Genomic DNA, 27949 nt, shown 5'->3' on the forward strand with positions numbered 1-27949 from the left:
ATCACCCTATTACCACAACAAATGATATTTTCGCTGAATGACTGATTTTCTGGGAAATGTTTGTCTTATACCCGTATCCTATTCGATTTGTTTCAGGGAGTAATAGAAAAGACAGTTGTCGTTTCTGCTTGCTTGTGACACAGTTTAGCCTAGGGATATCTGTATTGTAGACTCCAATGAATCTGATACAAACTGTATCGTGTCTATACAGAAGGAATATTTTATATATTTATATTGCTTGCATGTGATTACCACTCATTTTGTTTGTTTGTTTTTGCAATTGAATGTTTATTTTGTATCTTTTTTATGGTAATCATAAGCATCATTCTAAAAAGTTACAGTTTACGTAAATATTTTATCTTGTTTGTTTAGTAAAGTTTCTTTTGTTGCTTAATACTCATACATTGCTTTTGCTTTGTTACGTCTTTCTGTGTTTTTCAGTCTTGTATTTATATAATCAGCTCTATTTATTCTGCTTGGCCCATGTATGACAAACCTCTGTTGCATTTGACACTGTTGTACTCCAGCAGTAGCCCTGTGTCCTATCTCAGGGCCTGATTCAGCAAGTAACGCAAAGGAGAGAATGCACGCACTTGGTCGATGTTTTTGTACTGCGCACGCGTGTGCATGGCACTGCGTGTGCGCAAATTAGCCAGTGCGGTAGGGTAAGCATACGCAGACTACACGCAGCGTGCACGCAGACCCCTTCCGATATTGATTGACAGGAAGTGCCATTTGTTGGTTTTGACTGGGTTGGTCGGGCGAACGCAGGCGTGCCTGTGCGTTGGGACACCGTTTCAGGGGAGTCCATAATTAAGCCAGTGCAGATGCAGTGATGAGACTCCGTGCACACAGGAAGTTGCCAAGATCTTGCACGAGGTCTGGTCAACCACTATTATGCAAATGTGGTCGATGGTTCTCGATGTTACCGATGTTTACGCTATCTTGTGTAATCAGGCTTTGAGTAAAGGGAGATGGGCGACGTAATATAGGGCTGGGCGTCTGCATCTTGTGCTACTGTCTCCGTGCGTATGCATTGATTAGTATATTCTCGCAGCGGACGGGCGCGTGCGTTCTCTCCTCTGCGTTGCTTGCTGAATCAGGCCCACAGTGCATTCAAGAAATACACAACTCTGATATGTAAGCCTGATAACATAAAGACATGGCTGAAAAGCACATAAGGACGCCAGAGAGACACTGCAATTTGTTTCAATCAAAGGCATGCACAATACTACAGCTTATTGCTTTTTGAAGTTATCCACCCCTACCAGGATTACCGGGCGTAATAATAATAAAAATATTGTCATTTATTTGTTTTACATGCAAAATGCTCACATAATTTATTCTTTTTGCTCATCATTTTCTATTCTACGTACTGAAATGGGACGATATGCCGACGCATTAAATGATCATTTTATCAAATAATTAATATATACTATTCGGTGCAATATACTTACATAAATCCCACTCTTTGAAGACTATTTAGCCGATGTTCAGCCTCATCTGTGGATCCCCTGACATTCTGCACCTATCCACCTATGCTCCACTCAAGGTTGCGGTCAATATACCGACAGTCTAGATTCCTGCGCTTAGAACGCCGTTGCCGGAATCACGACACCTGTCAGAATCCTGGCGCCTGCAACTCAACTGGCGGCATTCCAACGGTAAGTACTGGGGTATAGTTAGGGGTTAGGGTTAGGCACGAGGGGGAGAGTTAGGCCCTAGGGGGGTAGGGTTAAGTTTCGGGTGCGGGGAGGGAAGGGGGAGGTTAGGTTTAGGGGATGTAGTTTGGAAGCCGACGGTCTAAATCCTGACCACCGGCTTCCAGACGTTCTAATCCTGGCGTGGTACTAATGAGAGGCGTCTAAATCTAGACGCCTGTCATTAACCAGACACCAGAAGACCGACGCCCGGCATCCAGATCGAAGTGATGCCGGGCGCGGACAGTCACAAGGGGGGGGGGGGTTAGGTTTAGGGCTCCCGGGGGGGATTTAGGATTAGGCACCCCACCAGTTTAGGGTTAGGCTAGGGGAAGGGAGGGTTAGAGTTAGGCACCCCCGGGGGGAGGTTAGGGTTAGGCACCCCTCGGGGGACTTAAGTTTAGGTGGCGGGGAAGGGGGGGTTAGGTTTAGGCACTTAGAGGGGGGATTAGGGTTAGGCACTTCGGGGGAGGTTAGGGTTAGGCACCCCTAAGGGAGGGTTAGGGTTAGGGGGGGAATTAGGTTAGCGATACTTACCTTAGGGAAGATTGGGATTTTCACCCTTGCCGGGCTGCCGCTGTCGGGATTTGAACCTACTACACCCAGGTTTAGGTATTAGAGGGTAGGTTAGATTTAGGCACCTGTCAATATGCAGGAGAGACTAATGCAAGGGGGCTGGCATCCACAGGATCACTGGGTATCATAACCTCCTCCCCTAGTGCCTAAACCTAACCTCCCCTCCCCACACCCTAAACCTAACCCTCCCACCCTTAGTGCCTAACCCTCCCCCTAGTGCCTAACCCTCCCCCCCCCATACCGCTACTTACCTTCGGCATCCCAGCGGCCGGGATGCCAGAGTCGGGATACTGACCGGTGGCGGTATTCTGGTGCCGGTAAGATAAGTGTCGGCATCCAGACTGCCGGGATGCCAAACGCATACCTGTTGAAGCTATGACCTCTAGGACCATATCATCTGCTGACAAAAGTGGTTATGCGATTTCCAGCATGAAAATCTAATGGCATATTTGAGCATAAAATGCACCAAGTGCAAAACAACAATAATATGTTACTTAAGGCCTGATTTCGAGTAAAGGGCATACCAAAAAAAGGAGCAATATGCACCTTGGCAAAACCATGCTGCACTGCAGAAGGGGCAGATTTAAAATATGCAGAGAGATTTATAGTTGGGAAGGGGCACGTAGTAGCTAAATCCCAAATTGTGGTGTGAAAACAAAGTTGCAAACAAATAAAGTTATGATGTGAAAACAAATTATTTTTTCGCAACATGCAAAAGTAGCCAGTAGTTTCCATGCATAGCAAAAAACAAAAACTCATTCCACCTCTTGCATTACAAATTGCTCCTTGTTTCCTCCTTTTCTTTTTATTTGCTCCTAACTCTTAATCAGACCTACAGTGAGCTGCCAATCAGTAACCAATTGATCTTCTATAATACAATGTAAAAGTGTGCTGCTGGGATTAAACGCTAGGTGGCACTAGAAGACTATAAGGCCCTGGGATGCTAGTCACGTTAGTTGTTAACAAGAGTTTATATCAAAATAGACTTTGTAAAGTGACAGCAAATGCAGGCAGCATAAATAGACTTAAGCATGAAGCTGAAATACTCAAGAACAAACTGACATCTGAGAGTTTACTTACTCTACTAGCAGATAGTGTATTTACTTTCCATGAATAGATCAAGGAGTTAAATAGACTATACAATATTGCAGAGTATACAAGGTGACAGCTATCAGAAGCTCAGACAGTGACTCACACCAGCCATAACTTGCAGTAATATATTATACTGGGTGCTGGACCCTGCCTGCTACAAAGACAGTTCAGACTATACACACTTCTGTTTCTTTTGAATATTAAGGCAATTTAGTATTTTGCATTAGGGGAACTGCATTATGTATTATAGAGAGTGATCGTAACGCTCTATGGGGCAGATGTATGAAGCTCTGGAAAGTGATAAAGTGCAGAGTGATAAACGACCAACCAATCAACTCACAACTGTCATGTTACAGGCGGTGTTTGAAAAATGACAGGTGGGAGCGGATTGGTTGGTCATTTATCACTCTGCACTTTATCACTTTCCACAGCTTCATACATCTGCCCCTATATCTCCTGCACTCTACCAGGGCTCTATATCTCCTGCACTCTACCAGGGCTCTATATCTCCTGCACTCTACCATTTATGGTTACCAGGGAACATCTAAATTACAATGTTGCATTTTAGACATCAAATGAATCCAATGCCAGAACATCTACATTGTTAGAATAATTATATCACATACATGTCAAAGTAGCCAAACTAATCCCTCATCCCCTCATCTCTCTCTCTCTCTCTCTCTCTCTCTCTCTCTCTCTCTCTCTCTCTCTCTCTCTCTCTCTCTCTCTATCATATCTATCTATCTATCTATCTTCTGTCCTCCATGTCATCTCTCTCTCTCTCTCTCTCTCTCTATCTCTTTCTATCTAACAATCTATCCATCTATCGATCTATCTCTCTATCTATCTCTCTCTGTCACTCATATCTGAATATTTCTAGATGTTATGTTTGACTATTTTATCTCTCTATCTGCCAATTATCTATCTCATATAAGATTCCACGTTTAATGTTTATCAATCGATCTATCTTATATCTATCTATCTGTCGATCTATCTATCTCTCTATCTATATATCTATCTAATTATCTATCATCTATCTGTTTGTCTATTGTCTCTCTATATTATATATTTCTCATATCTGATATCTATCACTTACATATCTGACCAATATTAATTTTATGTTTCTATCATCTATCTTACTGTATATCAAACAAATTTCTATATTTATTCTCACTTATGACTACATATATATCTGATGTCTAGCTAATTTCTATCTCTGAAATCTATCTCATATCTATCTATCTATCTCATATCTATCTATCTATCTATTTATCAGTTTCTCTCTCATATCTGAATATTTCTAGATATTATGTTTGAATATTTTATCCCTCTATCTGTCAATTAAATATCTCATATAAGATGCTATCTATCTATCTATCTATCTATCTATCTATCTATCTATTATCTCTCTTTCTCTGTCACTCTCTTATCTCTCTATATTATATATTTCTCATATCTGATATCTATCAGTTACATATCTGACTAACTTTAATTTTAGCTTTCTATCATATATCTTACTGTATATAAATCAATCAAAATTCTATATTTCATCTCACTTATGACTGTCTATCTAGTTTATTTCTCCTATCTATCTATCTATCTATCTATCTATCTATCTATCTATCTATCTAACTAATATCTATCTATCTATCTATCTATCTCATATCTATCTATCTATCTATCTAATATCTATCTATCTCATATCTGTCTATCAGATCTATATAATATCTATCTATCTATCTATCTCATATCTGTCTATCAGATCTATATAATATCTATCTATCTATCTATCTATCTATCTATCTATCTATCTATCTATCTATCTAATCTATCTATCTATCTATCTATCTATGTGAATAGATTAAGTGGCTCCAGTTCTGAGTGACACAGAGGAATAATAGCACACTGCATTATGTGATACTATGCATTGGAATGGGTAGGGAGAGCAGGTAATGTTGGTATTAGAAGACACCCAGGGGATTATGCCCAGGACAGCTTATGTTATATGTCTCATACGCTGTAATCAGGGACATGACTTGTACTGTAGATCGTACACATTACACTATACAGAATGATTTCCCTGCGTACCTACTACTGGGCAGTAAATGTGTGTTGCTATTGACTACAGTATATCCACGTATAACATTGTAACTTCTCAGTGACGTCATGTGCAGGCTACATCTGCTCAACGCTGCTAATGATGTAAATGAAGTATCTACTATATATTTTCTAACTTCATTCTGTTTACAGTGTTACAGGGAAACAATATATTTCTCAGAGGTTGCAGTAATAACTATATATATATATATATATATATAGATAGATATTTATATTATATACACACATACATACATATATACATAGCTATATTATATACACACACTCACATATACATACATATACACATACACACACACACACTCTGTGTCAAAAGCATGTTTGGAAGGTGCCCTTCCTATTTACAGACACCCATCACTCACTGACACCATGTATTACAGAAGTGATAGCTAGATAGAGCGAACAGTGGGATTTGTCTGCTGTCCTGTATAAAATAAGACACAGAGAAATATCTCAGACATTTATATGACACATGCCTGAGCCGCATGCAGTCACTATATATGTACTCTGGCGTTTATCTCCCTATCTGAAATTCCCAATGATGCCATTTAATAAGGAAAGTGTATCAGTGTTATGTGAGGCTGACTGCTGCTATTAATGTCTTTAATTAACAATCCCACCGAGCAGGGAAAGCTGGGACCATGCAGAGGGAGAACCGGCCTTTATGAGATAGGAAATGTAACACATACAATGTTCTTATTTTTCTTTTAATTGCAGTTTATATATATTGAGTGACTGTGCCAAACATGCGATGCCGGCTCCTTACCCAGGTAACACAGAGGTCCAATGTACAGTATAATTTACATTGCAGACTCTATAAAGAAAAAACAAATGTCAGATTGGATGGAAAAGTAACAGCACTGAGCTAAACCTCTGCTGACCTGTGGCGAGCCAGGTGTGTTAGAGGCAAGCCAGGTTTGTTACAAAAGAGCCAGGTGTGTAATAGGAGAGTAAGGTGTGTTAGAGGCAAGCCAGGTGTGTTAGAGGCGAGTCAGGTGTGTTAGAGGCGACCCAGGTATGTTATAGGAGAGCCAGGTGTGTTAGAGGTGAGCCAGGTGTGTTATAGGAGAGTCAGGTGTGGTAGAGGTGAGCCAGGTGTGTTATAGGAGAGCCAGGAGTGTTCGAGGTGAGCCAGGTGTGTTATAAGAGAGCCAGGAGTGTACGAGGTGAGCCAGGTATGTTATAAGAGAGCCAGGTGTGTTAGAGGCGAGCCAGGTGTGTTAGAGGCGACTCAGGTGTGTTAGAGGTGAGCAAGGTGTGTTAGAGGTGAGCAAGGTGTGTTAGAGGCGAGCCAGGTGTGTTAGAGGTGAGCCAGGTGTGTTAGAGGCGAGCCAGGTGTGTTATAGGAGAGCCAGGTGTGTTATAGGAGAGCCAGGTATGTTAGAGGCGAGCCAGGTTTGTTACAGACGAGCCAGGTGTATTATAGGAGAGCAAGGTGTGTTAGAGGCGAGTCAGGTGTGTTAGGTGTGTTAGAGGTGAGCCAGGTGTGTCATAGGAGAGCCAGGAATGTTCGAGGTGAGCCAGGTGTGTTATAAGAGAGCCAGGTGTGTTAGAGGCGAGCCAAGTGTATCATAGGAGAGCCAGGTGTGTTAGAGGCGAGTCAGGTGTGTTAGAGGCGAGTCAGGTGTGTTATAGGAGAGTCAGTTGTGCTAGAGGTGAGCCAGGTGTGTTATAGGTGAGCCAGGAGTGTTAGAGGAGACTCAGGTGTGTTAGAGGTGAGCCAGGTGTGTTAGAGGTGAGCCAGGTGTGTTAAAGGAGAGCCAGGTGTGTTAGAGGCGAGCCAGGTGTGTTATCGGAGAGCCAGGTGTGTTAGAGGCAAGCCAGGTTTGTTAGAGATGATCCAGGTGTATTATAGGAGAACCAGGTGTGTTTTAGGCGAGTCAGGTGTGTTAGAGGCGAGCCAGGTGTGATATAGGAGAGCCAGGAGTGTTCGAGGTGAGCCAGGTGTGTTAGAGGCAAGCCACGTGTGTTAGAGGAGACTCTGGTGTGTTATAGGAGAGCCAGGTGTGTTAGAGGTGAGCCAGGTGTATTATAGGAGAGCCAGGTGTGTTAGAGGCGAGTCAGGTGTGTTAGAGGCGAGCCAGGGGTGTTATAGGAGAGCCAGGGGTGTTAGAGGTGAGCCAGGTGTGTTATAGGAGAGTCAGGTGTGCTAGAGGAGAGCCAGGTGTGTTATAGGAGAGCCAGGAGTGTTCGGGGTGAGCCAGGTGTGTTATAAGAGAGCCAGGTGTGTTAGAGGCGTGCCAGGTGTGTTAGAGGAGACTCAGGTGTGTTATAGCAGAGCCAGGTGTGTTATAGCAGAGCCAGGTGTGTTAGAGGCGAGCCAGGTGTGTTAGAGGCAAGCCAGGTGTGTTAGAGGTGAGCCAGGTGTGTTAGAGACGAGCCAGGTGTGTCAGAGGCGAGCCAGGTGTGTTAGAGGTGAGCCAGGTGTGTCATAGACGAGCCAGGTGTGTTAGAGGCGAGACAGGTGTGTTAGAGGTGAGCCAGGTGTGTTAGAGGCGAGCCAGGTTTGTTAGAGGAGAGTCAGGTGTGTTAGAGGCAAGCCAGGTGTGTTAGAGGCGAGCCAGGTGTGTTACAAGAGAGCCAGGTGTGTAATAGAAGAGTCAGGTGTGTTAGAGGCGAGCCATGTTTGTTAGTGGAGAGCCACTTGTATTAGAGGCGAGACAGGTGTGTTAGAAGCGAGCCAGGTGTGTTATAGGAGAGCCAGGTATGTTAGAGGCTAGCAAGGTGGTGAGCTAGTTGTGTTATAGGAGAGCCATGTGTGTTTTAGGAGAGTCAGGGGTGTTATAGGCGAGCCAGGTGTGTCAGAGGTGAGCCAGGTGTGTTAGAAGTGAACCAGGTGTGTTAGAGGTGAACCAGGTGTGTTAGAGGTGAGCCAGGTGTGTTAGAGACGAGCCAGGTGTGTCAGAGGCGAGCCAGGTGTGTTAGAGGTGAACCAGGTGTGTTAGAGGTGAGCCAGGTGTGTCATAGACGAGCCAGGTGTGTTAGAGGCGAGACAGGTGTGTTAGAGGTGAGCCAGGTGTGTTACAAGAGAGCCAGGTGTGTAATAGAAGTCAGGTGTGTTAGAGGTGAGCCAGGTTTGTTAGAGGAGAGTCAGGTGTGTTAGAGGTGAGCCAGGTGTGTTAGAGGCGAGCCAGGTGTGTTAGAGGCGAGACAGATGTGTTTGAGGCGAGACAGTTGTGTTTGAGGCGAGCCAGGTGTGTTACAAGAGAGCCAGGTGTGTAATAGAAGAGTCAGGTGTGTTAGAGGCGAGCCATGTTTGTTAGAGGAGAGTCAGGTGTGTTAGAGGAGAGCCACTTGTGTTAGAGGCGAGACAGGTGTGTTAGAAGCGAGCCAGGTGTGTTATAGGAGAGCCAGGTATGTTAGAGGCTAGCAAGGTGGCGACCTAGTTGTGTTATAGGAGAGCCATGTGTGTTTTAGGAGAGTCAGGGGTGTTATAGGCGAGCCAGGTGTGTTATAGGAGAGTCAGGTGTGTTAGAGGTGCGGCAGGTGTGTTAGAGGCGAGCCAGGTGTGTTATAAGCCAACCATCCCTCTCCAGGCGCAGTAACTTGGCAGCCAGGGTACATGGATGCAGCAACCAGATATCCACTGAATTCGCTGATGAATTTTAGGCTCTTCTTGATTGCACCTCTCACAGGAGAAATCATCCACTACTTCCCAAGAGTTAGCAAATACTGCAGCACCCATCCATGTGCCGTATAACAGCATGGGAGAATCCGGGAGCTGCTGTTCCTGTTTCTTCCAACATGCAAAGCATGATTACTTTCCATGTGATATTTCATATGGAAATAGGTCCCCCTTTTGCTTTTTAATTCCTCTTCCGATTCCTGACAGCCAGCTGCGCGTCTAAGGTGAAATAAGTTGCAAATTGAGTCCCTAGTGGCAGGGTTAGGTACTGCGATAAATCGTTTATTTTATTCTATATTTTATGATGAACCGTTAACCAATGATCCTCTACAGAAATAATGTATGTAGAATGGTTCCAGTGAATCTCCTTCCTTTACCACAGCACAGTAATCTTTGCAATGCCACTTTGCCATTAAGTGTGGGTAATGAAGATGGATTGGTAAAGGAACCTGCAGCCAAAGCCTTTAAAATCGACCTGTCCCTAGCGCATCACCTGGAGTTAATTGCCGACAAGTCAACGACTACTCGCCCTGACCCGTCAGAAAGTGGATGATCTACTGTGCCCACTCCTTGCATTACCTGATGCCTGGAAGAGATCCATGCACCCTCTGCCAGGCTGCGTCCCCTGTACAGCCCCTGCGTGCTATTTTGCAGATCCCCTAGGTGCACCCAGCACACCCGTTACACTATCACAGTCCCAGATATCAGATGCACACAGAGGCATGTGAGTTTCAGATGCTTGCAGTATGTGATCAGGTTTTTTCTGCCGTGTGAATGTGGGAGGGGGGGGGGGGGGGGCATTGGTTGTGTGTGTTGTGTTTTTGTTTTTACTGCTCAATTGCCCCCCTTTTGCTAGTTTGGCTTTTAGGCAGTGGTGGTGGATGACTTTCCCCTGATCTCCAGACGGAGTGAAAGTCAAGCACCCATACAGAGTGCACCCCGGATGCTGCGTCCGTGGCTCAGCCGTGCGCCCTGATCCTGCGCTGGCTGTGGCTGTTCTTCCCCTGCAGGCTATAGCCCCAGATATAGTGCACAGAACAGCACAGCAGCGCAGGCAGTCAGTCAGAGCTCAGTCCCAGGCAGCAGGGGCAGCCTATTGCTACTCAGCAACCTATTGCATTCTGGCTGCAACCCCCACCCTCCACAAAAAAAAAAACCCACTCACACTTGGGCTGGTGGCAAGTGATCTATCTGCAGCATAATCCTGCCTTCCAACAACTGTATGATCGCTTCCCTGCTGGATTAATTTCATCCTACCAGCTTCCATTCATTTTTAATTTTTTTGCCTCTCTCAGACCCTCTCCCACTCCCCAGTCTCACCCCTTGTCTAGAAGTGTAACCTTGCCTTGTGGTCATGGGGTGTATAATTTCCTTTTTATCCAGGCTGGTGAGAGCTCTCCAGGTTTTGTAAAGTGGATGTCAGATTTTGGATTTATGTTCCTGAAGGAATAGTCGCTCAAGCAGGATAACCCCGAGTAACTTTAATCAGGGAGGATGCAGGCTGTGTATTGTATCTCTGCGCTCCTGCTTCAGTCTACTCTGCACCTGGTGAGTTTCATTCCTGACTTCCACTTATAAATGCCGGTACTCCTATCTTACTGCTATACAATGACCCCCCTCTTGTAGCTCATTTGCAGGTTTAGAGTGCACAGAATGTGACTTTCAGAAATACATGGAGTGCAGATGCTGCAAGACGCCCTGTCCTGGTTTTTTAATTCATCAGGGGGTGAAATGGGGTCTCCTCGCATCAGCGGGTGAGATGTGGTCTCCACACATAATGGGGTCCTCTGCAATTAGGCTGTATCAAACGCTGAAGCACTATAAGTCTGTGTTAGGCAAGCTGGGGTTCTCAAGCTGTTGGGAGTTACAAGTCAGAGGCAGGCAGTGGATCCTGGGACTTGTAGTCCCCCAGCACGATGCAGATCCACAGGCTGCCTCCTTCTTGCTGTAGATTAAAAAAAAAAAAAGTAAAAGTATAACTTTGAGTAACTCAAATTACGGAGAATGAGTGGCTGCTGGTTTGTGTAAAAACGATGGAATTCATGGAAACAAATAAAAAGAAACTTGATACAAAGTTATAAGAAAATAAAAAGACAGAAAAACAAGAGAGTGACCCTGTATGGCTCATCTGCACGCATAGACCATGCCCATCAATAATAAATATCAATTGCATTGGTGAATAGGGGATTGTACTTGTGCATTGTTTGGCAGTGATTTGTTGCATGATGATAAATGACCTTATGGACAATATTATTCATGTCATAACTTTTCCCATGTTTTTCAATACTGCAGTTGAAATAATGAGATTCTATAAGGTGGAGTTTTGTGTGAGCTCTGGATTTTAGGGTATCAGGGTGCTGATAAGCGAGTAGTAAAATAAGTTTAAGGTCTGGCCAATATGCTACTACTAAATGAGGCCATAAAATAATTCAGTGCTGGTAGCTATGGGGTTGCTGCTAAAATAAATGAATAAATGTATAAATAAATAAATAAATAAATAAATAAATAGTCTGTCTTGCTGGTATCCAGGGACGTTGCCTCAACTCTGCCACCAGGGGGCGCTGCCCGTCACACTCAGTGGTACTTGGCACACCAAGCATGGCAGGTGAATACTAGGTACTAGACACAGCTGTTTTGGCTTCATATCCCCCCACCCCCACATACTCTTTTTTTGTGTTGTTGTTGATTAAGATTCATGAACTACACTTCTAGTGCTACGAACATCCTGAATTGCTAGAATATCCGGACCCTGGAGATGCAGAATGGGAAAATAAAAACTCTTCCCAAATCACGCAACAGACAACAGAAAAAAGTCGCTTTGCAGCGCAGCCCAGTGCGATTTGATGCGTCAACTACACGCGTCAGCCGCAGGTGGTTGCCGCGTCTGGAGGCAACAGACACAATATTTACCAACATTATAACAACATGGGCAATAAATATGCGGCGTTCAAATTTTAAAATGTGTTTGTTGGCACCAAAACTGTTTTTTTCTTTATCTCTCTCATTATAACAACTGTGCTGGATTTATCCTAATGTAGCGCAAGCTGAACAACAAGCGCATTAATTCTGCTTTAATTGTAAACTGGGAGCATTTGAAAAACCATTCAGTGTGCAAATTATGCTGATTCAATTACCGTTTAGTTACAGACTTCATTACCTGAATGCATTTTCACAGGGGGTTGGCAATTGTGCAATAGGAGACAATTTTCCAATTTCACTCAAGTCATTGCGGCTCCAGAGTCATAAAAACCAAGAATCCAAACACAAAAAAAGTATTTGGGGGATTTCAAGAAGAAACTTAGGAAACACCGAACTAACAGGGTCAGTCCCTCCAATGTATCTCACTAATAAACTGCAGGCAATGAATGAGACAAAACTCTACCACCATAGGGACTAACTATATACAACCACCTCTCATTACCACACCATTTACCAGTTAGCCTGCTGGGTTATCCTTGTCCAAAAGCATAAGTATATATACGTATATGCATGTGCGTGTGTGTGTATATATATATGCGTGTGTATGTATGTATGTATGTATGTATGTGTGTATATATATATATATATATGTATATATATATATATATATATATATATATGTGTGTGTGTGTGTGTGTGTGTGTGTGTGTGTGTGTGTGTTTAATGATACAGAATAGCCCAAGCATGGCTACATATTGTTGATTAGGATGAGTGATGTGTTACATGATAACTTTACAAATATTCCGATATGGTATTATGCCACAACAAACTGCTTTGCATAAAGCGTGTAAATGGGGCTTATTCATCCCAATGCCTGGACGCCTGTACTGTGTGGGCAGCCAGCGGCAGACCCCGCGGGTCACACAGTCTGCAATATAGCTGTACATCTAATTTCCAGGTGATAAGAAAGTATTATTGCAGTCTGCTGGTTTATACATTTTTGACTTTTTGCAATTTATGATTCTGCTTTTTAATTTCAAAGTGAGAACTAGGGAGGTTCATGTATGTATGTATACATATACATCTATACACACATACATACCTATATATATACCTATATATATATATATATATATATATATATATATATACACTGTATATTCATTTCATGCAGGAAACCTCCCTATCCACTCAGGGAAGTACTGTTTTTAGCGTCCCTTACTAATGATCAGGAACTGTCCATGGTGCTGCACCGGGTGTCAATCCGTGCGCTGAGAACTACAGGTCTGCAATCTACAGGATTTCCAGCCCAGTGATTTAATAAAAAACAGGACTGCTGCTTGCTCTGGATGTACATTGTATCCACCTAATGCACGTCCTGTAGCTCTTAATGCGCCCTGTGCCATAATGGGAGATGAATGAGGTCTTTCAGCAGCTGCACAATACCTTACCCCCGAAAACTCCTGCACGTTATACAAGTCTCAATACAAGGACAGGCCCAAGGACACTGGCCCATCACACTAAGGTTATATTGCAATCACAGGTGATTTTTCAGGTGTAACACATGCAATATAAACATACTGTACCAATCCGGAGCAGTTTGGAAAAAAACAATTATGTATATCCTTGTCTTTCATCCAATTGTGTGTGTAATATATACAAATATAAAACACACACACACAGTCTCTCTCTCTCTCTCGTTATATCATCCCTTTAATTCGGGACACATGTGAATTACACAGGTTCTGTGGCTAATTTAAGACAGGGAAATGGGGCCCCTGAAATCAGTGTAACCTGTGTAATTCATATGTCCCGAATTAATGGGATGGTATGGTATTATCCCAGTATGTCATATATATATATATATATATATATATATATATATATACATATCATCATACTATGGCAGAGGTGGAAGGCACTCAGACTCATCGCCAATAGATTTAAAATATACATATATGTACATATGTGTGTGTGTGTAATATTTATTTGTATATATTACACACGCAATTGTAGATAGAGTTATACATACATACATAGATTGATTTGTAGGGGCCTGTGTGAATACATTGTACTGACTGGAACCTAAACTGCTCCGGATTTTCAATGCGACCTCATTATAATCTTAGACAGGTGCATTTTCTGTATACGTTTTTTGTTGCCTAATTGTCTCACTGGCAGGAATATATACACTATAGGATGTTTAATGTATCTGTATTTTAATTGAATCACAGATTATAATATTTACACTGAAAAATAAATGACATTCTAAGCACTGTACAGATGATTACCGTCTTCTTTAGGCGTCACCTATTGCTGAAATAAATCCTATATATAACAGCAAATATAAAATAAATAACAAAATAAAGGTCTGTGAAAATTTCAATTATATAGTCATTTATATAGTACAGCAGACAGGAGTATCTGATATAACGCTATACAGAACGTCTGCAACTGTATCTGCGCCCCATGCTAAGGTTTTACCCTGAAACTATAATGAAATATACCATGATATCATTCCAATTATGCCATCATCTACATTGCAATGTAGGCAGGCTACCCTCACTTTATTCATTGTAGTCTAACTCAGCATAATTGATAAATAAAGGCCTGGCACATTGTAGGTGAGCTATTTGCTAAATTTAATTTCCAGGCAAATTCGGGTGCAGATATATATATATATATATATATATATATATATATATATATATGCGCATGTACAATAGTAAATAAGCTTCGCCAGGGCATAGTATTTCCCTGCTGTCCTATAATTTGCACCTCCATCACAGTATCAGGGGTACAGTCAGTGCAAGACGCAGTCCGGCAGCTGCACCTGTACCCAGAGATAAGAATTAGTGCATGTATCATATAATCACAGGCTCCATATTACAGCAGCTCCAGCTCCTTACACCGCATACGGGGCTTTTTCTTTATTCATTTCAGGAAAGGTCATATCGGTAATAAAGACACCATATTTAGTCTTTGCTGGGAGCTAAATCACCATTTGGGTGCAATAAGTGTCTCATTTCTTTTCCCCTGTACGTGATAGCAATTGTTTCTTTTATTATTTGGCCTGGTGAAAATTCCAAAGCAGATAAAATGACCTTTATTAGGTGTAATGGGGAATCGGACTTAACCAGTCACTGCCTCATTATAATGGTACCGTGCAGCAAAGGAGACAAGTAAGGACCCCAAAGTCATATTGGGAGGCAGAATACCAAGCGCACTTCAATAGAGGCCCTATCATTACCTTAGAGGCTAGGGAGCTCACAGATTAGTACAAACTTTGTGAATATATATATATATATATTATAATAGTTTTCACATCCTCTTTTTCAAAACTACTGCAGATTGATTACAGTATAAAGTGTATGTTCGGATATATATATATATATATATATATATATATATATATATATTCGCTTCGTTTTACATGAGCAAATATAAATCAGATTAGAAACACTTGGTGAGAATTCTGTATATTGGTGGTAATTTGGTAACTGAGGACAGTGCAGACTCTAATCTATGTAGCAGGTTATCATTTCAAGGTTGCTACAAAGATTCTGAAGGTACAGGTATTTAGCTATACGGGACCAAAATAAGAAAAAATAGACATATATATATATATATATATATATATATATATATGTTTGTGGATGTGGCTTCCCTCCATCCAGCTCTCCTATATAGTCAGTCTGTTGAACAACCGCCTAGGTGCTTGGTAAATAGGGATTTAGCCTTTGGAAGCTGTAGATTGACATGTTGACGACTCTGCTATAAGGAATGTGACAATATAGAATAGGGGGAAATGAGGGACCCAGGGCCTAGCCAAGCACTTCATCAGGGATAAAAAGCCTGTGCTACAAGGATGTCACTCAATTTATTGTGAAAGTCGAATGAATTACGTTTAATGAAAGTGGTCCCCAGATGAATATTACCAGCAATTTCCCGAGCTGGCTCTGTCAGATGGATATTAGCAATGCCAGCTTTGTAGCAGAACCCATCCCCAGCCTAAATTACTATGCAAGCTCTTCAGGAGCAGAGGTTTCTTTTTTCTTTATATTATTGGTGCGATATATACACAGGTGCAATCTAATCATTTCTTGTAAAGCGAGGATGCAATAATGTGTTTTATTCTCCAGCACAGAGGTGGCTTTCTATATACCTTATTTATTACACAAACAAAAGGGAAGTTATAGAGAGACTCCTAGTGCCTGCCAGGCCTGCAGGCTTGCAGAGTTATAGAGCCCCCCTAGTGCCAGCCAGGGCTGCAGGCTTGCAGAGTTATAGAGCCCCCCTAGTGCCAGCCAGGGCTGCAGGCTTGCAGAGTTATAGAGCCCCCCTAGTGCCAGGCAGGGCTGCAGGCTTGCAGAGTTATAGAGCCCCCCTAGTGCCAGCCAGGGCTGCATAGAGCCCCCTTAGTGCCAGCCAGGACTGCAGGCTTGCAGAGTTATAGAGCCCCCTAGTGCCATCCAGGGCTGCAGACTTGCAGACTTATAGAGCCGCCCTAGTGCCAACCAGAGCTGCAGGCTTGCAGAGTTATAGAGCCCCCCTAGTGTCAGCCAGGGCAGCAGGCTTGCAGAATTATAGAGCGCACTACTGCCGGCCAGAATTGCAGGCTTGTAGGGTTATAGAGCCCACTAATGCCTTGCAGCAATAGTGCCCCCTAGTGCGGGAAAGGAGTGCATGTCTGCAGCAGTTATAGAGCCCCCCAGTGCCGGCCAGGGCCTCAGCCTGGAAGCATATAGAGCCCCCCAGTGTCGGCTAGAGCTGCAGCCTAGTGGCAGACAGGACTGCAAGTGCAGTGACTGGTTTGGGAGTGAGACAGAGACCAGAGTGATACACAAAGTAATTGCCTCAGTTACGGGATGTATTTGCGTTAATCACAGTCATATATTGCTGCATTGAAGAATAATGGAGTTTCCCTAGAAGCCACCTGTGCCCCGGGTGCGGGCTCTCTCCCACTCAGACATGTACAGGCTGCAGGGGATGGATAGCAGAGGGGGATCTGCAGCCCTGCAGCCAAGGAGCAGGGTCACATACGGATAGAGTACAAGGGTCTCTGACCCATACTCGCACAGATTGGGCAATGGGACCGGCTAGGATTACATTGGTAATACGTATTAATAATAATAATATAATATAATCTTTTACTAAAACCACAACCAAAATAAAGCACAACTTTTGTCTTAGTGAAACTTAAATATTATTGTGCTCAGTCGGTTACTGTTTCCATTTATTTAGAATACTCTATCTATCTATCCATCTATCTCATATGTATCTATCTATCTATCTATCTATCTATCTATCTATCTATCTATATTTTGTACATCTATCTATCTATCGATCGATCGATCTATCTATCTATCTATCTATCTATCTATCTATCTATCTATCTATCTATCTTTTGTATATCTATCTATCTATCTATCTATCTATCTATCTATCTATCTATCTATCTATCTATCTACTATATGTTTATATATATTTAATGTACATACAGCCAGTAGAAGACAGCACAGGGTCTGCAATATATTTGCAGTGAGTCCTTGTAGGGTAAGTGAATTATATCCGTATCTGTATCTATAGATCTGTAGATCTATCAATCTCTCTTGTGCCACTCTGAATAAAATATTGCATTTCATTTTGTAACAAAAGCGTTTACATCCTGCCCCCCCTCCCTCCCTCCCAGCACATCACCCCAGCCAGTCCACACATGCTCCTGTAAGCCGTTGTAATTTATTGCACTCAATGTATAGCACCAAGGGGGGCTCAGCTGTGAGATCCGCCTTTCAGGCACACGAAGGGTACCAATTTCTGAATCGTATTGGTATCTCGGAGATCAGAGCCGCACACAAGCCTTCCACTATTGATTCATAACTTTTATAAAGCTGAAAAGGCCGGCATGCTAGAATGGATTGGAAAAAAAGACATATTCCTCAGGGACAAATGAACATCACTTCCTTTGATTATAACAATCAAAGATAAAGAGAGAATGTCTTAAAGGAAACCTGGGGAAATAGGTTTATATAATCACCAGTTTATTTGACATAATCATCATCTGATAATCCTCCTAGCTGTATTTTTCCAGTTTCCATGAGTTTTCTAGGTTAAGGAACATAGAGTTAAATTGTACTTTAATTGCCAGGCAGTACAAGACATAGATCTATCCTTTTTTTTTGCAGATAGAAGGATTTATAGTGTGCGCGTCCTGAACTCACACTATATTGTGACTGTGTGCTGCCTTTGTAGCTTTACCAGGTGGGCTTGTCAAAAATCCACACTGTGGGACCCCAAGGTGCAATCGTAAGAAAATGAGACGTTTGCTACCAATGTGCAGGAATCTATATTGATCCCCAACCCAGCCATATTCTCTCCTCCTTGTTTAAGTCTGCTACAACACTTAAGAACATAAGAATTGAATGAACTCCATTTAATTTTGATAAATGTGCTGAGATGCCTGGTATTGATTGGCTGCTCCGATGATGGTTGGAGGGAACTGCGGCTAAGCATTGCTTTCCCAGTCATTAATACTGACACTTCACCCCTCTTGTGACTGACTCGTAACAACCTCCTTTTATTTAGCGAAAGCCTTTTAGGGACATAGCACATTTGATTTAACAAGCAGCCAAAGTCGTTTACTATCAAGCAAGAAGATATAAAAGTTCTATGAAACATCAGAAGACATTAAGTGGAACAGATTTTTGTTCAATAAAAAGGTTGTTAGGCTTCTAATTTCCTGGAACTTTAAGTAAGATGCCATCATCTGTCATATCCAGTATTGGCGGACGCGTTTCGCAGTAGAGACAGCCAACAGAGATTGCTGCACTGTCTAAACAATCATGCCCACCCCCCAGTCTTCTGCATTCTGCCATAATTTTGTCGTCACTTTTTCTCAGTACTAATCTTATTACTTTCAGTATCATTATTAGCAGCTAATGTTACAGCTGTCGTGAAGATACTTTGGGGCTTATTTATCATTCAATATATGAAGCATAGCCCCCGATATGCTTTTTATAATTTTTTCCAGAGTCTGTGCAATGCTGGCTACAGTTATGTCTCTATGTAACATGTGATCAGGGTGAACAAAGCTTGCAGTGTTTTGCTCTGTTGTTAATTAAAATTCATGGATGTTGGATAACAGTGTAAGGGTCACAAAGCGGGATTGAGAAGCCAGGGAAGAAGCAGCGAGACTGGGAAGGACAGTAAGAGTGTGGAAGAGGCAGATATATGCCTTGAGGACGAGATAGGAGTCAGAACAGTCGGTTTTCTGAGATATCGCAGCACAATCATTGGTGCTTTCGCGGGACGCAGGCAGGTCCTGTATGACTTTGTTTTTGAAGAAACAGATTTCGGTGATGCTGGACTTGTGACTGGTGTCTTTGAACACAGCAGATAAGGATTTGATGAGTTAAACATGGCAAAACAGGCGAAAACTGGGCCTGATCCAGAGATGTACATAATGCCGAAATGTACGCCGATGTCGCAATTGTTTGCCATTGCGCAAGCGTGAATGCGCACGTGCAGCGATTGTTCTGCAACTACGCTCGCACAGAGGATTCAATCGCCAAGTGAGTGACAGGTAGTCAGCATTTAGGGGAGGTAACGGGCGTGGCTAGGCAAACGCAGGCGTGTCTGACCATTTAAATGCTGTTTCATGGGCGTGCATACATTAGCCATCGTCATCTCCTTTGCAGCATGAGCGCTCTCTGTGTATCTGGAGAGAGAGTGTTTGAGACAGGTCAGACTTGCCACATATGCTGCATGGCTCCCCGATGTGTGTCGATGTTCCCGATGGTGCGCGACGTCGGACGGATATGAGAAGGCAGCAGGTGGTCACCTTCCATTTTGTCAGGAGAGGACAGGCAACATTAAGGCTAATACCCATCATAAGCTATGTGTGTCCATGTTTTGTTTTATCCCAGCTTATATGGCCTATTTTTCCGAACAAGCAGTGTTTATTATCAGTAATTGTATTTAGTATCAGTTATTTATATAGCGCACACATATTCCACAGAGAATATTTAGTCAGTCACATCAGTCCCTACCCCAGTTTACAATCTATACTAGTGTTAATTTTGTCAGAAACCAATTAATAATGTTTTTGGATTGTGGGAGCAAACACAGGGGGAACGTACCAACTCCAAACAGATATTGCCTGGTTGGGATTTGAACCCAAGACCTCAGTGATCTGAGGCAGTAACGCAAGCCATTATGCCATCCGTGATGCCAGTGTTAGCACCTGTTACATCATAAGGGACCACTGCTGGTACTTGTGCAAGGCCTGAACTGGGCCTTACTGCTTTTGATAGCGATAAGTCCATAATGTTTGGATGGGGCTTGTGGGTGTCACTCCATACAGGAATTGGTATTATGTGATTTGCTGAGGAAACAATCATATTCCAGGCCTCACCTATTTAGGTTATTTCCTTCCTGGCGTAAAATTTGCCACCATTCTGCTTTTTTGAAAGAACTGATAGGCCGATCGGTGACAAGCCTGATAACAGAGGGGGAGCAGGATGTGAAGGTGATTTTAGGTATTATTGTTTAATTATTTTACTAGCAATACCCTCTGTGATTTCATGTTTATGGTCAAAAAGTCAACAAAAGCTGAATAAAATACAGACACTCTCAAACAACCCTGAGAGCTGAGGAAGGATTAAGGGGATGGGTCCAATAATGTCTTCTAGTAAATTCTAAAGCTGGGAACACACTACACAATCCATTGTACGATATATCATTCCAATGCAGATCGGAACAATATATCGCGCAGATCGTATGTCTGCCTGATTGCGTGCGCCCACGGGTTGTTCATTGCATCTTCCCATATGCAGTGCAGCACAAAAGATGTTACAATGCGATGAATGACGCTATGCTGCTAAATGCAGTGTGCACGGACAGCGTGATGTATCGTGCCATCTCTGGGTACACACATTGGCCCTCATTCAGACCCGGTCGCAAATGCTGAGCGCTCGCAACCGGGTCGATGTTAAGGCCCTGCACATGCGCAGCGGCCGCACTGCATGTGCGCAAGCCCCGGAGCGAGAGAGAACTTCTCTCGTTCTGGAGCTCACTACAAAAGGGGCGGCTGTCGATGGTGATCGACAGCTCGCCCCATTTTGTAGGCGGGGCGGGGGGGTGGCTACACAAACGGAGGCATTCCTGACGGAATGCTTGCCGTTTTGTGGGTGGCCGCACTGACATCATCAGTGATGTCAGTGGGGAGCTTCCTGCTCGATCAGAGCAGGAAGCTCCCTGGGGCTTGCGGCTGCCAAGACCCAACCTTAGGGTCTCGTCGCAAGCCGCGATAGTCTTGACCATCGCGACCATCAACCTGGCCACAGCTTAGCTAGTGACCAGGAGGCCACACTTGAAAAGGTAAGTGGCCGCCCTCATTCAGAGCGAGCGCTCGCTTCTTGCGACAGCCTCTGAATGAGGGCCATTGTGTAGTGTGTACACAGCGTAACACTTGTCTATGTTCCAATTTCATTTGCCCCTGCCAAGCACAGTGTAAAACTGCATATCTCTTATTGCATTGTGTCTCTTGGTTGTGTACATTCCATAGGCATCTGTACACACCTCCACGCTGTATAAATTAGCCCAAGATATTCAAAGTTTAGAGATGGAATTTCAATCTCTCCCGTGCACCCCAGGCAGGGCCAAGATGAAGGCTAGGCAGAAAAGGTACAACAAGACAACAAACGGCGCAGGTCAAACATTGAATGTCAAGCGCTGTTTTCGGTCTTGTGGTGCCTTACGAATAAACAATGATGAATGCACTATTTGGTTTCCATTATTTGCAGTAAGAGAACTGTGGGCCTGATTCAGACCCGCACGTGAGCGCTGAGCGCTCGCAAGCGGGTCGATGGTGGCCCAGTGCGCATGCGCACGACAGAGCCGGCTCCGTTGTGCACATGCGCGAGACTCGGATAGCGACGGGCAAACCGTCGCTCCGGGTCTCGTATCAAAGGGGGCGTGCTGTCGATGTTGAGTGACAGCATGCCCCCTTTGGTAGGTGGGCCGGGGGCGTGGCTGCCCAGACGGAGGCGTTCCCATGGGAACGCCTACCGTCTGGGGCAGGCCCCACTGACATCACAAGTGATGTCAGTGGGAGTGCTTTCAGCTCTGTTTGAGCCGAAAGCACTCTTGGGCAATGAGACCCTACCACAAGGGTCTCGTCGCAAGCCCGATGGTCGCAATGGTCTTGACCATCGCGACCATCATCATGGCCGCTTGCTATAGCTTGCTATAGCTGTGGGTGGCCACCCACAGCTATGCGTGCGGCCGGGAGGCCGCTCAAAAAAACCAGAGGGCCGGCCCTGATTCAGAGCGAGCGGTCTGTCAGAGCGTCCGGCTCTGAATCAGGCCCTGTGTCTTCAATGGTAAATCTGCACCACTAGCATGCAGGATTGCTCCACAATATCCTAACCCTGTCGGGATGCCTGCATTGGGATTATGATTGTCGGGACCCCATGCGCTGGAATTCTGCACCCAACCCAGCCAGAGGCGTAAAATGTTCTCCTTTCACTGCTTACCACTTGCAAAGGCCACAATGTTTATCAAGTCAGCTGCCCTTTGGCTCCTTAATGTATTAATCTTGCAAAGTCACAATTTTATTTAGTGATGTTACACTGCCGTGGGTTCAAAAATACAGATTACTCCTATAGGCTGTCTGGATCCAAATCGTGTCTGGTTCCAGCATCTTTTAGTCTCCCCTTCTTCGAATGAAGAGTGAGCCGACCTCAGCCTGTCTGAGTGGCGTAATGTTTGCTGTGAAAGTATTTATTTTATTCCTGTGCATTAATTAAGATGGAAAACCTTTCATCCTGGATTGGAGGAGAGTTCTCCCACAGTAAGTGGAGCACTTTTGTCTATATTCCAAGCCAGAGGTAGGAAAAGTGTGTCACTCCAGCTGCTGTGGAGATACACATACTAGCAGGGGTGTATCTATAATGGGTGCAGGGTGTGCGGGGAACATGGGCCCTGCACCGCACACCCTGCACCCATAATCTTACCTCTCTGGAGTCCCACGTCGGTGTGGGGGTCCGGCACTGTAAAACGACTGGAAAATGGCCGCGGTGGCCATTTTCCCACTGTTTGCGCATGCGCAGTACAGGGAAAATGGCCCCTCCTCTCTAGAAATGCCCCTGCATACCAGCATGTCCTGATACAGTTGCTGCTAAGGCATGATAAAACGGTGGTACGCTGGGATCTGTAGTTCCACATCACCTGGAGTCAGGGCCAGTGCAAGGTTTCCAGGCGCCCTAGGCAACATTTCCCCAACCACCCCTGCTCCCTCCAATTCATAATACGCCACGTATCAGTCTCCCCAGGTAAATAACAGCAGTGTTCCAAATTCATAATATACTCAATAGAATATTACACACAGCAGAGCGCCAAAATCATAATGTACTTCATAACACTGCCGCCAATTCATAATATGCCACGCAGCCATGAATTATGCCATTATTTTTATTTTTTTGTGTACTTAGCGGCGCCTCCAGTATGTGCCCTTAGGCAGCTGCCTAAGGTTGCCTAATGGTAGCACCGGCCCTGGCTGAAGTGCAGGACATTGTCTACACCTGTCTAATGCCGGGTACAGGCTGGACGATATATTATTCAGTGCATCGGCTCCTGTGTACACACAATATATCTGTAAATGTCCTCTCTCACATATATCTTGCATCGGCCCTCCAGCACGGCAGATGCGATATATCTGAATGATACTGTATATCGTTCACATCTGCGTGTGTGTACAGACGATTGACCGACTGACCCATATGCTGACCACAGGAACCAGCAAAAATGACATCACAAGTGGACAGGTATATTTAAATGCCTGCTCAGTTGTGATGTCTGGCCAGACATACTTACAGACCCTCTCGCTAGGATGCGATCGCTGGTAGCTGGCCGATTTTCGCTTTCTGTACATGTGTATGCATCGCAATGCGCTGCGTGAACCACTGCGAGAGATCGGGAAGTGTGTGCTCGCCCAGTTTAGACAGCCCAACTGAATGAGTGACAGGTCAAGCCGTTTGTGGATGGTGACAGGGGCAGGCCACTAGAAACGGGGGAGTGGAGGTGCGAACGCAGGCGTGCCTGAATGTCTCAATGCCGTTACAGGGGCATGCATAATTAACAGGCAGAGTCATTGTACACGTCACCTGGTTGAAATACACACTGAAGTGACTGCAGTGCTTGTGGCAGGGTATGGTCAACCGTAAGCACTGCGATCGCATCAGATGGTCCTCGATAAACCAATGGTTTCATGCACTTCCAGGAGATGTCGTGCGCAAGTGGGCGTCTTATGAATAACTGGTGGGCGTCTGCATACACAAAGTGATCGCACGCCAAGACATAGTGTGTGCGCTAAAGCGTTGCCGTGTGATGGCCTGCCCTGCTGGGCGTGTGCTGGATTTGCATACGCATTGAGTGAGCGCACGCATCTAGCGAGAGGGTCTGAATGAGCTCCATAGTGCGGCCGATTGGTAAGTATGTATGGCTGGATATGTCGGTTGGTGGTGCCGTCGGCCAAGTGTGTACCCCACATAACACATGATTGGCTGAGATGAAAAGACATCAAAGCAGGGTGTCTTTTGTATACAGCACATACAATCCAGCTGTCAGCCTAACCTTAGCATCTGGGACACGAGAGATAGGTGACTGGTCACAGTGCAAGCACTGTAATTTACAATAGCAAGTCTTTTACTGTCATTTGCAGACATTTCACACCTAACGCATTCCATTCTCCCACAGTCTGCCTTAGGGGAAAGAGGGTTGATGTACTAAAGTGGTAAACTTAAGCCCAATTTGAAGAAGGGGAGAATGTTCCCGAAACGTTGATTCATGGATTAAAGGTTTTACACTTTTTCATCAAGAAAGAGCGTCTCAGAGTGCCACCTCTTTGTTGGTATGTGATGTTGAGAGGGGGGCTGTCCCCAGAGGAAGGCACCTGAGTAAGTATCCCGGGGGTTGGAGTGCCGGAGAGGTGGATGTGATATATATATATATATAGATCCACAGCAAGTAAGAAGGCGGCACTCAGAGACTTCAAACAAAAAATATGGTGGTTGTTCATATCAGCTTAATGACATAGCACAGGTGCTTGTAAAGGGCGGGGTTTACACTGAACACAGAAAAAAGGGATTTGCCCTCCAGCACACTGTAGCAAAATCAACAAAAAATACTTAAATCCTACATGATAATAGAGATTCAGAGGTATTAGTTACATACATTTGCAAATATATGAATAAGCGCCAGGCCATCGTCAAGGCTCCTCTATACTGGCGTCCCTAACATTAAGGGGTTCACGTCCGAGAAGCAAGGTACCCCCAAAAAATTCCAGCCAAGGACTATCCCCAGGGCATCACATGAAAAGGGGAAAAATGGTGATAGTAAAGTGTAAAGGATAGATGTGTAAAGATAAATCAATAAGTGTTAATGAAGTGTGAAAGAATTAAAATGACATAAATAATAAACAAACAATTAGAAAAGTGATAAAAATATTCTATGTGAATTAAGTGGTGATGCCCTGAAAAAGGTCCAGCCAGAACAACTCCGGGGGCCCCACTCCCAAACGCTCACCCCTTAATGTTAGGGACGCCAGTATAGAGGAACCTTGACGATTGGCCTGGCGCTTATTCATATATTTGCAAATGTATGTAACTAATACCTCTGAATCTCTATTTTTATGTAGGATTTAAGTATTTTTTGTTGATTTTGCTACAGTGAGCTGGAGGGCAAATCCCTTTTTTCGGCACTCAGAGACTTGTCACGTCAGTGAAAAAAGTGAAAACTTTACTGCATGTATCAACATTTCTGGGACGTGCTCTCCTTCTTCAGGACAGTTCGAAGAAGGCGAGCACGTCCCTGAAACATTGATACATGCAGTAAAGTTTTCACTTTTTTCACTGACGTGACAAGTCTCTCATTGCCGCCTTCTTCCTTGCTGTGGATCTATTATTGATTCCTATGAGTGGCTATTTAGCGCTGCAAGTCGCTTAAGAAAGAATTGCTTTCCAGACCAATCGTGTGGTTCCAAAGCACAAAAAGTTATTTATGTATAAAGGGGTAACACGATGTAAGATTTAACAATTAGAGTAAAAAGCAATAATAAAGTACAGCTCGATACATATGCATGCGCACTGGTACCAGTATACAGTAATCAATCCAGACGTCTGCGGTCTCAAGAAGATACTTTTACACTGGGATCGGGACACAGCTTATATACCTTACAGGTTTCTGAGTTAACAAAGGGACTAATTAACAGGTTTCCTTTGGTTCTTGCTTCTGGATAATATGGTCATTGGTTAGTTCAAACGGTGTCATCAGGGATATGGCTCAGTCTTCCAACAGTGACATTGTGTAGCTTCCCGCCAAACAACTGGTTAAAACTGGCTACAACACTACATGCATGTTATAACATTTCTATCCAATAACTCCCTATCATCCATAACTAGCGGACGCATGATGTGACCTTTGCCGATAGATACGGATGTCTGCAAATAAACAGGGATTTAGTATGATACCAAACATGACGTGTCCACTGTATTCTGAACCTTAGATCTCTTATAAGTACATATCACATCATGATTATTAGATAACAAAACCTTTAATAGCTCTGGTTATTAACTATAATGTGTGGGAACCATTCTATATGTATGCGTTCGCATACATGCGTCTGTGTATTGGAATAGCAAATATGTGTCAGTATGTATGTGACTATATAAAGATGAGCGTCCATGTGTAAGTATGTGCATATGCATATGAGCGTCTCTGTATATATGTATACATACATTTATATGTGTGTGCGTTATGTGCATCAGTGTATGTGTGTTGTGAATACGCAGTTTAGCGCATCGGATTGCGCGACGCAAAGTAGCGTCCTGGCAACAAGTCATCTGACTATAGACGACTATATCGTCAGATAATAATTGTACAACGATCATAACCAATTATTTGACTTTGACACTGTACATTGAGGGGTGCTGTCCCCTAAGGTGCGCACCAGAGCAAGTTATCCCCTAGTGGGGCGACAGAGTGGTGGAGTTTATATATTTCTAGAATGTGTGTGTGTTCAATACTGTTTTTATTCATCCCCGCGTTCTACAAATGAATGATGCCTGTATTTTATTGTAAAATTAAAATATATCCCCCCTTAGTAAATAGTGAATCTTTTAGATATTATTTCACCATTTAAATATTCAAAGACTCAGTAAATGAAAAATAGACTTTGAAAAACAAGAAAAATGTGGGACGAAAATTCTCAGAAATTGGCTTTATGTTTTGTGATGTTAGTACTCGGAGGCCTCCAAATATTTCTCATTATTTCCCCCCAGTAAACGCACCTGCTGTAAGATTTCCCACTGAACACATCGGCAGGCGGAAGGCAGAAATCTGTCACCAAGAGTGAACAAGGTTTTTGAACTGCAAGTAGGGCTGTAATTGAAATTCATAATAGGGCAGACAGTAGGGAGAGAGTGGGCTGCCGCGTTTTAGTGTATGCGTGGGATTGTGTAGGGTGAATTATAGTATTGCTGCTGAAGGAAACAGCCTATTACACTCAAAGTTTAAAAACGGGACCAAAGTCAAAGACTAAACTTCCCATTTTATTCATCCAGCTGTAATAACGACAGGATTGCAATTCTTTTACCAAAGCGGCCTATGAGAAGATAAGAAAATGTCTGGACCTTTCCCTAAGTCTGTCATACGGTAGCTGCCAGCTGTCATTTTCAGAAAACAAAATGGATGTGCACAGTACAACCTCTCTAGCCCTGTACGCCGGGAGGAATTCCCAGTATATTGTCTCATCTTCTGTGCTGTGACACATTTACAGTAACCCTACTCTATTTCTGCTTCTTTTAATATATGCTTTATTCTCTAGGCAAGGATAAATACATACTTCTTCTACATATATATG

The 27949-nt window shown here is 43.6% G+C and overlaps 1 protein-coding gene across 1 annotated transcript in view; it reads left to right on the top strand.

The window, feature by feature from the left end:
* The first annotated feature begins 10012 nt into the window (after positions 1–10012).
* Positions 10013–27949, top strand: part of NXPH1 (neurexophilin 1) — a 365321-nt gene continuing 347384 nt past the window's right edge. The window contains exon 1 of the mRNA XM_088442211.1: positions 10013–10659. Within this exon, the coding sequence (XP_088298337.1) occupies positions 10606–10659 (54 nt within the window). The 5' untranslated portion in view covers positions 10013–10605. The remainder of the gene's footprint in view (positions 10660–27949) is intronic.

The sequence above is a fragment of the Taudactylus pleione genome, unplaced genomic scaffold, assembly GCF_031769625.1.
Source record: "Taudactylus pleione unplaced genomic scaffold, aTauple2 ptg000306l, whole genome shotgun sequence".
NCBI lineage: Eukaryota > Metazoa > Chordata > Amphibia > Anura > Myobatrachidae > Taudactylus > Taudactylus pleione.